This window comes from Lagenorhynchus albirostris, chromosome 7 (genome assembly GCF_949774975.1).
Source record: "Lagenorhynchus albirostris chromosome 7, mLagAlb1.1, whole genome shotgun sequence".
NCBI lineage: Eukaryota > Metazoa > Chordata > Mammalia > Artiodactyla > Delphinidae > Lagenorhynchus > Lagenorhynchus albirostris.
Window position 1 is genome coordinate 44,072,238 of NC_083101.1, and position 15,507 is coordinate 44,087,744.

The 15,507-nt window shown below is 36.2% G+C and overlaps 1 protein-coding gene across 1 annotated transcript in view; it reads right to left on the reverse strand.

The window, feature by feature from the left end:
• PCSK5 (proprotein convertase subtilisin/kexin type 5) overlaps window positions 1–15,507 on the reverse strand; it is a 316,125-nt gene that overhangs the window by 156,238 nt on the left and 144,380 nt on the right. Inside the window, exon 6 of the mRNA XM_060154957.1 lies at window positions 2,880–2,968. Coding sequence (XP_060010940.1) covers window positions 2,880–2,968 — 89 coding nt within the window. The remainder of the gene's footprint in view (window positions 1–2,879; window positions 2,969–15,507) is intronic.

The window sequence follows — 15,507 nt, forward strand, 5'->3', positions numbered from 1 at the left end:
TTAGAAATTTGGAAAGCCGCCAAGTTAGAGTGGTCCAATTTCCTCCATATTTAATATTATTTCCTAATCTGAAATACTGATGTGAACTTAATGTATTACTTCTTTGCCAAGTTATTATAAGTCAAATAATAAATGAGAATGCCCTCTGTGTATGTTACACATCAAATAATTCTCAAAGGGTTTTGGCAATGTTTAGTCATTAATCTTCATGTAAGTATTCCCACCAGACAGATAGGAATTTATTATTAACCTTAATTTGCAAAAATAGACACTAAGATACTAAAAAAAATTGTCAAATAAAAAGCTTTCTTTTTATTTTACAGACACACAATAACAACAAAACACCTAATAAGTAAACATATCTTTCCTTAAACTGAAGCTAAATATGTCTCAATGTCACTGAGACATTGTATTATTTTAAAATTATGTCCTTATAGACCAAATTTACTCCTTAGGAAAACGTTATCTAGTAGGATTTCAACTTTCTTTGGTTACCAATAAATGAGGATTAAATAATAAAACCCTAAATCAGGCAGCTTTAGAGACTATGTGGTTTGAGGTGGGAATTCTGGTGGAATATAAAAATATTCTTGAAGGAACCATATCTTCTTTGTACTTTTAAAAAAATGTTTAACTTTTAACTATAAAATAGCAAACACAGAAAAACAGAAAAAATGACAATGAACCCGGATACAGCCAGGACTCAACAACTGTTAACATTTTGCCACATTTTCTTCATCTAAAAATATAATTATTAGGCTAAACCATTTTAAATTACATGACAGATATGACACTCTGTCCTTTCATATTTTTTCCAACAAAAGGGGGAAACAAACACCCACTCTACCTTAAATTTCCCCAAAGCATCCCTAAAGATGTTGCATTTGGCTGCTCTATCTCTTGACTATCTTTTCTTCTAGGCTTGTGTATTTTTAAAGGAGATGTATAGAAACAGGTGATGTGGAGAACAAAGGTTTTGAACAAGTCCATTTAAAAATTATGGAATGTAAAGCATACTTAGAAAGCTTTTCAGCAGTTTATTTTGTGGGAGGAAAATACCCAGCAGGACGCTCTGCACATACTGGGTCCTCAGCAGCCATCTGAATATTCAAAACTCATCTGCATGGTTTTTACCAAATAAAGAGGAAATATTTCATATTCTTACTTCTATTTAAAAGCATAAAATGGAACTATTTTACCACTACAAGGAGGCCTGAAATAATCGAATCAGTATGTCTAAACACAGGAGTGTCTACACAGCACCTGAATTCAGTTTCTACACCATGAAATTTATGTGACGTCCATGAAAACATGCTTCATAAAATCATATCTAGAGCATAATATTAATTTTCTGACCAAAAATTGATAAGGATTTTATTTTCTCAAGTTTAAAAATGAAAGGTTACTTCTTCTTCATTTAACTAACTGCAAGCCTTCATGCCTTGGGTCTAGGGGTTAAATTTATAATTTAGAATGTTTTTGCTTTTAGGATGAAAGAACATTTGCCAGGCATTGCCATTCATTCATTTTTTTAGAGGTCTTGTTTAGCTAGGTCAGCAGTTTATCTGTGAACTTCACAAGTTCATCCCTTCACTCCCTCAAGGTCAGAAGTGCTGGGTTAGTACTGAATAGTAATGATAGGGACCTGGGTGTGTGTCTGAGTATGTGAGTGTGTGTGTGCTGGACAGCAAGTAGGGTTGACTGGACAGCCACTGTAGTCATCCAGCTATCCTGAGGAGAACAGGGGCCTCCAGCACCCTCACTATTCTTCAGAGGATGTCAGTCTCCTTTCCATAACACCTCCATGAACCTTGCCCTTGATACAGAGCAGATGCTCTCAAGACTACTGCTAATTACTGGTTAATAAGCTGCCATACTCTAGGAATCCTGGTGAAATGAAAGAAAGAAAGAGGTCAAATTTACTGATGGAATGACACAGAAGACAGTCTCAGAAAACCTTTCCTTAGCACCGTCATTATATACCCCAATTATTTCATGTTATAAGACATCTACATTAACCTTAGAAAGGACTATCATTTCTATTTTTTAGATCCAAATCTGTTTACCATTTGGAAACAGTATATTGGAAACAAGGATGTCAGCCTGGTTTGAGGAGCTTCATCTTATGAAACCCTTCAGGAGATGCTTAGAGGAACACCTTCAAAGCCAGTAGGATCTATACCATCTCTTACAATGTTTTCTTCCCATTTGTGCATGGCTGCGTCACCAGGCTATACTAAAAAAGATGATTACAAATGGGAAAGTAAGAGTTTGTTTTATTAATATCTGAATTTACACTGCTTTGGTTGGTCCTTGTAGTAAGTATATGTATATTTGAGCTTGTGTATGTGTGTGTATGTGTGTGTGTGTGTGTGTATATATATATATATAAAACCTGCAATTATTAATGGTAATAGCATTACTATACTCTGGGACTACAAAAGGAGATTTTACTATTTACCTTTTAATTACAATTAAAAGGAACTTTTTGTAAAGCCTACGGGAAAGAAAAAAAAAATTTTCTGCTTTGACAGAATTTCAAAATGCTTCTTTCCATAGAGATATTATGGCCTGTTTATATCCTTAGTTCTTTCTGACCCAGGTACCAATTGTACAAGTTGGTATAGATGCTAATGACCCCATCTTCGTTATTGGACAACCTTTTCTCATTCTTATTTAAAGAAAGAAATGTCTGTGTTTGCAATGCTTTAGGGGGCCACTTAATAACGCAGGTTAACACAGTCATTTTGCTGTCAGCAGTAGTTGAACTCCATTATGCAAACATATGCCTGTCTTTAGTTCGGAAAAGGGTTCTGAAAACCAGTTAGGGTGAGAGCTCTTGGCTTGTTTCTACATCCACTCGTGTCTGTTTCCCATACCTCCGATCCTGGCGTTGAAAGCAATGCCAACTGTGCAGTGAGAGTTGTTTGCTGCGGCGGCCACTTCTCCAGCACAGCGGGTCCCGTGCCTGCAGGGAGAACACACACACTTTCTAAAGGAAGACACCTCATTCTCCCAAACTCAACACATCCTCGACACCACTCAGACTTCAAAGTGGTGAAGAATGTAGCAAGCTATAGGTGTTTCTGGAACGTCTTACCCAAGTAGCACTAAGTCTGTCCATGGCAAACTTTTACACTTACACTTAATTACATTCTGTTTTGGATTACATTCTTGTGTGCTTATTTTTGATATCTTGCTTTCCCAACCAGAAAATCTCCTTGAAGGCTAAAATCAAGTTGTATGTTCCTTTGTATTCTCTGAACTTTCGATGTCCAATATGGTAAACGCCAGCCACATATGGCTAATAGGTACTTGAAATATGGCTACTGTGACCACATCTTAATTTTTAATTTTAATTAAATTTAAAAACTAGTACTCAGTTCATTTATTACAAAATTTAAGAATATGGGTATGAGAAACTACTTTTTAAACAGGAAATTAAAATATACATCAAGGATCTCATCTAATGAGATCTCATCTCATGAAGAAAATTCATCATCTAAGATGGGATTGCTGTAAATACACACTGGATTTCAAAGATCTTATGTGAAAAGACAACATAAAATAATGCATTAGTAGTTATTTTATATCAATTACATGTTGATATACTGTACTTAATAAAATATATTATCAAAACCTATTTTACCTGTTTGTGTTCACCTTTTTACTGCTTTTTTAAGATGTGGCGGCCAGAAAAGTACAAAATTTTTCTGAAAGATATTCCCTGTTATTTCTCACCACAATAACTTAGTTCTTTAATCAGAAAAATCATTTAGCTGAAAGGACTTCTAAGATCCTATCCAAGGATGGCAAAGAAGCGTCAAGTGCAAAGGACAATCTGTTTAGAAATGGTGGCCTAATACGGCGTGTGCTGAGAACACTTCTAAGGCATGGCTAAGCCCAGAGAAAGAACGCGAGGACTGACGACTAATGCTTGCCCTGGATGCGGGAGGGGGACGTGACAACCACTGTGGTGTATTTCTATGCTAATCAAGTCAATGCTCACCTCCCTTCCCACCTTTTTAGAGATGAGGGCACTTAAGGAGGCCCTGAGAAGTAAAGAGATCTGTCAAAAATAGCCCAACAGTGACTAGAACTCAGGACCCCAGATTCTGTTCTGGTACTTTTTATTTTACAGCATATTCTACACACTCATCATGGGATATAACTACTGTCTATGCAACTATAAACAAGTAGTTGCTTACAACTGATAGGTACACACCAGTTCACACACCAGAGATATATCCTGCTTTTTCCACTTAGTAATATCATGCATCTCTTTTTATGTAAAGATTAATCTATATATCATTTAAATGGTTACTATTATTCTATATAATCTTTTATATTTATATAGAAATAGCATATACCTATATATGTGTGTGTGTGTGTGTGTATATATACACACACACACACACACACACATCATAATCTTTATTTCTGGAAATTTACCCATTTTTTCACTAGTATTAATGAGGCCACAAAGAACAGTTTTGTATATACAAAATTTTATATACCTTGGGACAAATTTCTAGAAGTGGAATTACTGGATCAAAGAGTACAGAATATACTGTCACACTGTCAACAGAAGATAAAAGTAGTATAACCGAACCTCATAAAAACTGCAAGACTGATAAATAGTACTACAAAACACCAAATTTTAATTAGTGACAAAAAAAAGACAGGCCATAAGCCAAGTTGAATGACAATATGAAGAACGGAGAAAATATCTGGACGAAACCCTGTGTACGTAAACCCCTATGTATGAGTTTTCAATCTTTTTCATCCTTACCAAGCAGACTTGAAAAATATTATCTCATTGTTGCTTCCCTCTTTATCCTTTCTGATTACATTTGATGTTGTACATCTTTTCAAATATTTATTAGCTATTTCTATTTCTTGCTTTCTCAATAACGCCTTCATGCTTTTTGCCCATATCACTTATTGCCTTTCCATCATACCTGTTGCAAATATATTTCCAAATGCTTTATTTGGAATGTAACAATCTTATTTATGGCAGTTTTAGGTTGTCACACATAGTTATTTAATTTTGATGTACTCATAATTACCTCGCCCTCTGATATTTGGTTATACACTTTAATCATCAGAAAAAATGATCTCTTTTTAAAAAAAAATATTTTTGTAAGCCCCAAGCTAAACTACTAATTTTCCTCTGAGCATAGTAATTATTTACTATGAATCTTCATTAGCCTCTTACCGCATATTACTTCATGGTGTAGGTTATTTTTATTCAGATGTCAAATTCCCTTTATGAGTCTACTGTTTTTATACTTCATTGGCTCTATTATTAATTAATGCAAGTTCTACAGGATCATGAGGACCTATGGTTTTAATGTGGCTCTGGTTTATTCTTTGGCCCATGGGTTATTTAGAAGTATGATTTAAATTTTTCAAACGTATGCAGGTGTTATGTTTTTTATATCGATCAATAACTTGATTAACTTATGATAAAAGAATATAATTTTTATGAAGCAATCATTTGAATTTTGTGAGCTCATAAAATGGCGAAGCATATGATCAACTTTTATAAATGTTCCATGTGCTTGAAAGGATGTGTATTCTCCAGTTGTTCCATGTAAGCCCATTATGTCAAGCTTGTTCATTATATTGTGGATTTGTTAATGTTCTTTGCAGTTCTATCCATTTTTATTGTGTTTAGAAAGGAAGTATCAAGTCTTTCTAGTGAAACAAACTGTTTATGAATATGTAGTAACACTGTGGTTCTTGCAATAAACATTAAAGATATCTGGTTAATATTTAAATTATAAACCACTTGATCCTTTTAGTTTCAAATATTCTGTGTTCATATTAGTATGCCTCATAAGTAGACTATAATTATGTTTTTTTGAAGCTAGGCTATCTTTGTCTTTGACTCAAGAGTCAGTCCATTTACAGTGTCTATGTATTCATATATTCATATTCATTTCTGTATTTTTTACCCTGTACTAGTTTGGATGTTATATTCTATTATTTAATGGTTATCCTAGATATTTGATAATAGATAGCTAAGATCACAAACACTAAAGTTATTAATACTTTTTTCACCTTTTCCCAAACAATGCAGACTTTAGAATGTTTTAACTGATTATCCACCCCTTGACATGATCCCCCCATAATTATAGTTATACATTGGATTTTTTAACTCTAGAAATCACCCACTACTGTTCTACTTTAAACAATCAATGTTTGCTTAGATTTACATTCTTTGCTCTGTTTATTTTTGTAGCTGTTATTTCCTTCTGGGATCACTAATTTCTTTCTGAAGAACATTCTATAAATGTACCCATCGGAGAGGCTTTCGGTAGCCTCAGAAAATGACTTTATTTTATCGTTGTTCTTAAAAACTAATTTCACTGGATAGAGAATCCTAGACTAACAGCACTTCAAAGATGCCATTCCACCAATTTTTAGCTTCCATTGTTTCTGGGGAGAAATCAGCCATCTGGCAATCTAGTTCTCTCTGGATGCTTTTCAGATCTTTGTCTTTTCTATTCTGCAGGTTCATGAAGATGTTATATGTATGTATTTTTAAACATTCTTTCTTGGAATTCCTAAACCTGTAGTTTAATATTTAAATCTTCAGAAGTCTTAGCTAGTACCTTTGTAAGCTAGTACCTTGATGCACTGCCTTTACATCATTCTATGGTTCCTCCTATCAGAATCCCCGTTAAGCATACATTAGACCTTTTCACACTGTCTTAATCTTCAATCTCACCTTCAGGCTTCCCCTATCCTTCTCTCTCTCTCTCGGCTGTGTTCTGTGTAACCTGCTCAGTCCTATACTTCACTTGTCCTATCTTCGGCCATGACCAACCTGCTATTTAGTCCATTCACTGCATTCTTCTTTTCAGTTATTTATACGTTTTACTTTTTAAAGCTCTTTTGTCAAGTCCACCCAGTTAATCTGGATAGTCAATTTTTCTTAAAAATGCTTTTCAATATTTATTTCTTGATGCATATGAATTATATATAATAATTCTAAATAGGTGAATCTAATTCTGCTATTCGTTTTTTCTATTGGCTTGTTTTCATGCTGATGTTTCCCCCATGTAGTTGGTGAATTGTCAAATTAGGAGATCATGTTGTTTAGGCTTTTATCTTTGTGAATTCCTTGAGGATGGTATGGAAAACTCATTGTTTTAAAGAAGATTTAAATTCACTTCTAACACATATTTTGGGCTACACCAACCAGGACCTGTTCCACCAAATTAAAAATGGGGGCCATACAAGTAATATGGATTATAGGTGCAAATTCCACAAGAGAATTTAGTTATTCTCCAAGGTAGTTATTTATTTATCGTCCTGCCCTATCTATCATCCAGGGAGAGAAAGTCAAATACATCCTCTGTCTCTCTGTGTAGGTTTTCTTTTTCTATGGTTATTGCACTGAAGATAGTACCTCAGGGGATCCGTTTTATGCAGAAAGCTTCTCTCACCCTTTGGACCAAGGCCTTGTCTCCTGCCATCTCTGGACTTTTAAAACTCCATCTCCAGTCTGGCTGGGATTGGCTGCTCACCCTGGGAAATGCCTAGTGTCCACCTGTTGCCCACGTAGTTGATAAATTTGCACTTTCTCAGAGAAATACTCTGGTAACCCATTAGCTCAACCGTGCGCTGAAAAGTTCTTTAATATTTTCCCATGACTTTTAGATATACTGTGGTAGGAGAGATTTAATTGACTATCTGTTCTACCATATTACTAAAAAACAGAAGTAACATGGTTCTGCATTTCTAAAATGCAGTAAAGCCTTGCACATATTATGTGCATCGTTAATGTACAGTGAACGTTTGTAAGTGAAGAACAGCGTGACTATTTTGTTTATAAAAACATTTCTTGTAAAGATTTCTGTACAGGGCTCTACATCATAATATATGGGCTATTTTGGGGAGACAGGGAAGTTATACTGTACTGTTGACACTTATATTTTAATATCATTTAAATCATATATTGCAGCATACTGTAATTGAGGGTCCAAACTGCCAACTACATTTAAACAGCCCACTCTTTAGATGACAATGATCATTGCTCCAAGTAAAGTACTAGTCATCTTTTTTATTTTTATATCCTAGTTGGACTCTGTCTTGACATGGATTTTAAATAGATCATAGAACAATGGATATCATCATGACCTATTCAAGTACGTGAACATGATTCAATTTCTTCCTTCTCCCAAAGAACAAAAGGGTGGTTAGCAAAAAGTATACTCATGATGTCAATAAATATGAAAGTCACAAAACAGACAAAAGTCTGTTTTTCAGTTGTATTTTTCTTCAGAGATGACAGATTATGAGCATGTAAAGTATTTTCAGCATAAGAAGAAAATTTTAGTAGATTTTAGTCCAGAAAACAATATACTCATTAGATTATGTTCTGACCCACACGCACCTAAATGCAAACTTTACTAGCCATGTCCCACGTAATGTCCCTTGGAAATGAGTCACCTGTTTAGCTTTCTTGCATACGTTCACGATATTACTAAGACACATATTTTCTGAGACTTCTAGAAGATAACCCAATTATGTAAATTATAAGGATATATAAGCCAGTGACTTAAATTGGACATCATCTAAAATAAAGCACATGTAGACAAACTAGGACTTAAAAATGCATCACTTCTCTGAATCTCTTAAGGGCATTGCTGCCAGGGCCCCTAGTAAGTGTAAAACGTTGTATTATATAATTTTTACTTGAATAAACCATTTGACTTAAAGAGCATTTTGATTTAAACATCATGTCTGTCTTCGTCCGATGGCTTTTTCTTACTCAGAAAAAAAAATTTTTTTTTGTCATCTGCTACGTTACCCAACAAGAAACCACTGCAATTACAGGTCTCAACAAGTTTTACCTTGGCTATCTGATTGAAAAGATGGAAAACGAGATCAGAGAATGCCTGTTAACTCATTTCTATAATATTGTGAACACATACAAGTTAGGCGAAGTTCGTCTAGAGTATGAATCTGTGGGGTCTACTAAATGTCGCTAGGTAGTAAAATACCGCCTTTACCCCTTCGTTTGCTTTCTCCCAGTCCTCTAGTCACACTGCTCTGTGAACTTCTTTTATTTCAGATGAGTCAGTGGGGATGGAAATATTAACTCATCTGAGATTTACCATGGGTCTGAAAACAAGATGTGAATGAGCTCAGCGATGAACCAGAGACATCAGGACACATGCAAGAGGTCTCCAGTTAGTTACCACGACATTGCTTGAAAGTCAAACTTATACTTGTATGGAATCAAGCAATGGCAAGTTGGAGAAAGACTACTTTCTATTTCATTTCTTTCCTGGAACAAACGTCTTCAGCTGTTTGTGGATTCTGGCTCCCCTCTCACTGTTTCGATTCCCTCTTGACATCTGATGTGCCCATTCTCCTTGGCATGTTTTGATTCTGTTTGAATCTGAGTGAAAACCTTCCATCTGAGTCTACTTCAAAAGCCCCCTTAGAAGGGGAGAGGGGAGCAAGCCATAGGGATGTGTTTGAGGTGTTCTCCAATATATCACTCAGAGCGGCTGTTTCTGACTGCTTGTGTTGTTCTTGATAATATTACTACTTTATATCACACTCTCCACTTCTCAAAGTATTTTAACCTCATCTGATTCTCACTTCAACCCTGTGATGTAAGCAAAACAGACATTACTTCTCTTATTTTACAAGTGAGAAAATTTAGTCAGTAGGACAGTGATAAACTGTGACAGGCCAAAGACTAGATCTGGGTCTCCTGGGTCCTTCTCTAAAGCCTTTTCACTCTTCCAGCAAGACTCACAAGGACCCACATTCCTAAGTCTTTGAATGATTGACAAGATTTCCTGACTTCTTCGCCTGCTACCCTACTTATTTTGTGAGGCAGAGGCAACTTTATTTCCTCATTGCTATTGATGACAGCATATTTGACAATATCTTTTTATAGAATCCCCACGATCATTTATTCAGCTTGAGTTATAAGGAGGAAATGCTGGGAATCTTAAAAAACTTAAGAAGAATGGAAAATAGCTGAAAATGGATTTTCACCCTGTCTTCAGCAAAAAGCTTAAGAAATATATTTTTTAAAAAAGGTAAATTAAAAATTTTAAGAAGGAAAAAAATCACACAGTCCACTTTTTGGTGATTAGTTTTTGTGAGACAATTAAGACAATAGCTTCTGATGTGACTACAATTATACATAGTCCCTGAGGCTTCAATGATATTAATTTTTTTTATTATACTAGCAAAAAACTCAAAATATACTAGGAAAACTCATTCAAAATAACTACTATGGACTGAATGTTTCTGTCTGCCCCACCCCTAATTAATTCACACGTTGAAACCCTAATCCCAATGTGATGATATTTGGAGATGAGGCCTTGGGGAGGTAATTAAGTGATGAGAGTGGTACCATCATGATGGGATGAGTGCCCTTATCAGAAGAGATACAAGAGAGCTTGCTTCCCTTCTCTCTCTTTGCCATGTAAGAAGGCAGTCATCTACAAGCCGAAAACCAAATCTGCCAATACCTTGATATTAGACTTCCCAGCCTCCAGAACTGTGAAAAATAAATATTTGTTGTTTAAGCCACCCAGTCTATAGTATTCTGTTAGAGTAATCTGAACTAAGACAATGACAAACAGATACATAAAATAAGATTATAGTCACAGACCTTTTGATAGGCTAATATTGAAAGAATTTTAAACATGAACTTAAATTGTGACAGTTTCTATACTTAGCAATACACATTGTGAATCCTCTTTTTGGCCCTCAGGAGTAATATATACAATATTTAAAGAAATTAATAAAAGTTAGCATTCATCAACTGCTCCAAAGTCTAACAGATACACTGCAGACAAGGAAAGAAAATGAAAAAATATATTACAGTATTAGAGTATTAGGTAGTAATAGAATACTACTAAGCATTAGCATCAGAAAATATCATATGTAAATGACTAGCAAGTATTAAAAAAAAGCTGAAGAATATTTCTTCTGGAGGGTTAGAAGTATTGCTAGTTTGACACACACATACATATATCCACACACACGAGTGCATGTAAAAACTGGTGAAATCTGAATAAGGTGTGTAAATTGCATTAATGTCAATTTCCTAGTTTTGATATTTTACTATAATTACATATGTTGTTACCACTGGGAGAATTTAGGTGAAGGATATGGGGGACTTCTACTATTTCTGAAACTCTCTGTGAGTTTATGATTATTTTTTTTAAGTTTAAAATTATTGTAGTTTTGAAGAATTTGTATAGTTATTTATAATGTTGGTTGTAATTCAAAAAGAATATTTCAGTCAGAACACAAAATATTGACAATAAAATAAATAAATCTCAAGTGGTCAAACTGCTTTAGAAGTGTTTTCTCACCTCTGCCATTTTCCCTCTTCCTTAACCTCCCCAGCCTAGTAAAATGACTTATTCACCATTAAATGAATTCATTGTTAACTATGCTAGCCCATGTTTAAAGGAAAGAATAAATAGCTTGATTTATCAGAAAACCTAGTTCTATACCTCACTTCTGTTGCTTTCCCAAATATAATGTTACATGGAATGATGAAGTACAGTAAAACCCACAGCAGGTTAACATATACACACTACTATATATAAAAGAGATAACCAACAAAGACCTATTGTATAGCAAAGGGAACTATACTCAATATTTTGTAATAACCTATAAACGAAAAGAATCTGAAGAAGGGGTAAGGGAGACAATTTCTCAGGCCTCCACTGTGGTGGAAAATGAAATCAGGCTGTTCACAAAGCTCTAACTATATGGAATAAAAACTAGTATGTAGGGCTTCCCTGGTGGCGCAGTGGTTGAGAGTCCGCCTGCCATTGCAGGGGACACGGGTACGTGCCCTGGTCCGGGGAGATCCCACATGCTGTGGAGCGGCTGGGCCCGTGAGCCATGGCCGCTGAGCCTGCGCGTCCCGAGCCTGTGCTCTGAAACGGGAGAGGCCACAACAGTGAGAGGCCTGCGTACAGCAAAACAAACAAACAAAAAAACCTAGTATGTGTGTGTGTATATATATATATATATATATATATCTGAGTCACTTTGCTGTACACCTGAAGCTAACATAACATTGTAAATCAACTATACTTCAATTAAAAAAAAAAAGCTCACGGCAGGCATTTATGTACACGTGTTATGTATATAGTCCTGACCAAGATAGTAACCAGCTTTTTATCAGCCTACCTCTCTTCCTACCCTTGTCTTATGGATCAACAACAATGTCAAGGCACTAGGGTATGAGAGATCCCCTTGATGAAATATATTAATCATGATGATGAAATGAGGCCCTTTTTCTTGGCTCCCTGGTTAATACGCTAAATTTACCCCACCATGCTTTTCGGTTCCTCTTTTTGTTTTAATGATTAGTTTTCTACATGTTACTTGAGCTTATTTCTAGGAATTCAGATCGCCCATGCCTGTCTATATCCCCTAGTGATTCCATGATGCTATTCCTTCCCCACTGGGTCTATTAAGAGCCCCACCACCCTGCTCTGCCAACTCCCTAACCTCTTATCACAGTGTTCTGTTCAGTCTTTGAAACTTAGACCTACTGGTTTTTACTCCATGTAGTCAGAGCTATGGGAACAGCTTGATCTCATATTCCACCACCAATGTAAGCCTGAGAAATTGTCTCCTTTACCTCTTGACTATGAATATTCAGAAATTAGGCATTCCTGCTGATTCTTTTTAGGTGTGTTTTTAATAAGCTGGGAGTCAAGTGTTTTCAAAGTTCATAAAATGTGGATCCGGAGGATCCGACTCTTCCCTGGAACTGGAGGGACAACATGATGCCCACCTTTTCCATTGGACATCTGTCTGCTTTGTTAGGATAATTACTACCTACAATTCCAGACATAGAAATATAACACTTTCTGTACTGGCACAAAAACAGAAAGATAGATCAATGGAGCAGGACAGAAAGCCCAGAGAGAACCCACGCACCTGTGGTCACCTTATCTTTGACAAAGGAGGCAGGAAGACACAATGGAGAAAAGACAGCCCCTTCAATAAGTGGTGCTGGGAAAAATTGGAGAGCTACATATAAAAGAATGAAATTAGAACACTTCCCAACACCATACACATAAATAAACTCTAAATGGATTTAAGACCTAAATGCAAGGCCAGACACTATAAAACTCTTACAGGAAAACAGAGGCAGAACACTCTAGGACATAAATCACAACAAGATCTTTTTTGACCCACCTCCTAGAATAATGGAAATAAAACCAAAAATAAACAAATGGGATCTAATGAAACTTAAAAGCTTTTGCACAGCAAAGGAAACCATAAACAAGATGAAAAGACAATCCTCAGAATGGAAGAAAATATTTGCAAACAAAGCAACTGACAAAGGATTAATCTCCAAAATATACAAGCAGCTCATGCAGCTCAATATCAAAAAAACCCGAAACAACCCAATCCAAAAATGGGCAGAAGACCTAAATAGACATTTCTCCAAAGAAGATATACAGATTGCCAACAAGCACATGAAAGAATGCTCAACATCACTAATCATTAGAGAAATGCAAATTAAAGCTACAATGAGGTATCACCTCACACTGGTCAGAATGGCCATCATCAAAAAATCTACAAACAATATATGATAGAGAGGGTGTGGAGAAAAGGGAACCCTCTTGCACTGTTGGTGGGAATGTAAATTGATACAGCCACTATGGAGAACACTATGGAGGTTCCTTAAAAAACTAAAAATAGAACTACCATACGACCCAGCAATCCCACTACTGGGCATATACCCTGAGAAAACCATAATTCAAAAAGAGTCATGTACCACAATGTTCACTGCAGCTCTATTTACAATAGCCAGGACATGGAAGCAACCTAAGTGTCCATCGACAGATGAATGGATAAAGAAGATGTGGCACATATATACAATGGAATATTACTCAGCCATAAAAAGAAACAAAATTGAGTTATTTGTAGCAAGGTGGATGGACCTAGAGCCTGTCATACAGAGTGAAGTAAGTCAGAAAGAGAAAAACAAATTGTATGCCAACGCACATATATGGAATCTAAAAAAATGGTACTGATGAACCTAGTGGCAGGGCAGGAATAACGATGCAGATGTAGAGAATGGACTTGAGGACACGGGGAGGGGGAAGGGTAAACTGGGATTAAGTGAGAGAGTAGCACTGACATACATACACTACCAAATGTAAAATAGCTAGTGGGAAGCAGCCACATAGCACAGGGAGATCAGCTCAGTGCTTTGTGACCACCTAGAGGGGTGGGATAGGGAGTGTGGGAGGGAGACGCAAGAGGGAGGGGATACGGGGATATACGTATACGTATAGCTGATTCACTTTGTTGTACAGCAGAAACTAACACAACATTGTAAAGCAATTATACTCCAATAAAGATATTTTTTTAAAAAAGAAATACAACCCTTTCTTTTTAAGCAAGCAATGAACTCTGTCAGGAATGCTGTTTTTTTGAAAATTATTAAAGTACTTACCAAGAAATATTTTAGTTATCAGTATTAATCCCTTCCAGCCCTTCTTTCCTCCCTCCCTCCATCCATCCCTCCTTACTTTCTCAAGTCCAGATAATTCACATCCTATGTCCTAGGCATCTTCTAAGCAAGGGGCATACAGAGTTGAATTATCCAAAGTTGTGGTGTTCACAGTCTTGGTGGGGAAGATTCTGAGTCAAGGATAACAAAAGCTTTCTTCCTTATCTATGGAAACACCACTTTGATTTTAACTTTCTAGCTCTGTTTCCCTTGGTATCTGAAAAAGGTGGAATGTCAGCTACCAAGCAACACTGCTTATGGTAAAAAAATGAAAGTTGGTTGGTGAGTAACCATGAACAGGGAGGTCTGTGGCCAGAACAATAAACACATGGTGAGGAGTCTTGGTTTTGGGCTTCTGAGAGTGGACCCTGGAAATTGAGTGTGCCCTTCCTTGTGAGGCCCTGGAAGCTCTATTCATAGGTGTTTGCAAGAAATATTGTTCCTAGGAGCCTGGGGTTTCTAGGGCAAAGGGACTCTCACACCTTTCTTTCTAGCACACCTGAGGTGTCACTTGGGTCGTGGTGGGAGACAGGGGAAGAGTAGAAAATAGTCCTGGAACTGGTGAGCATTCTTCCTAAAGAAATACAGCTATTGCCTTACTAGTACATTATATTTCTATCCATCTAATTACCACTTGTGGCCTAATGAGTTCTATGAGTTCAACTGACCAACTGAACCTAAGATCACTGACAGGGGTGTTGTAAGATTTATGCAAATAATTACCAAGTATTGAGGTACACACTAATCAAGGTTTATGTACAAAGTGTTACAGGAATTTCTGCTCCAAGAGTTCTGACTTGGGGTTGGTGTGTATGAAAATGCTTGGTATGCAGCCTAAACAACTCTCTCCTCCTTACATCTGAGCTGATTTTTCCTGTAATTTCTCATCCTCATAATTAAAAGAAAATTTCATAATTAGAACTCATGAAAGCATGAAATAGGCGGTATATACTGAATGTGTATAC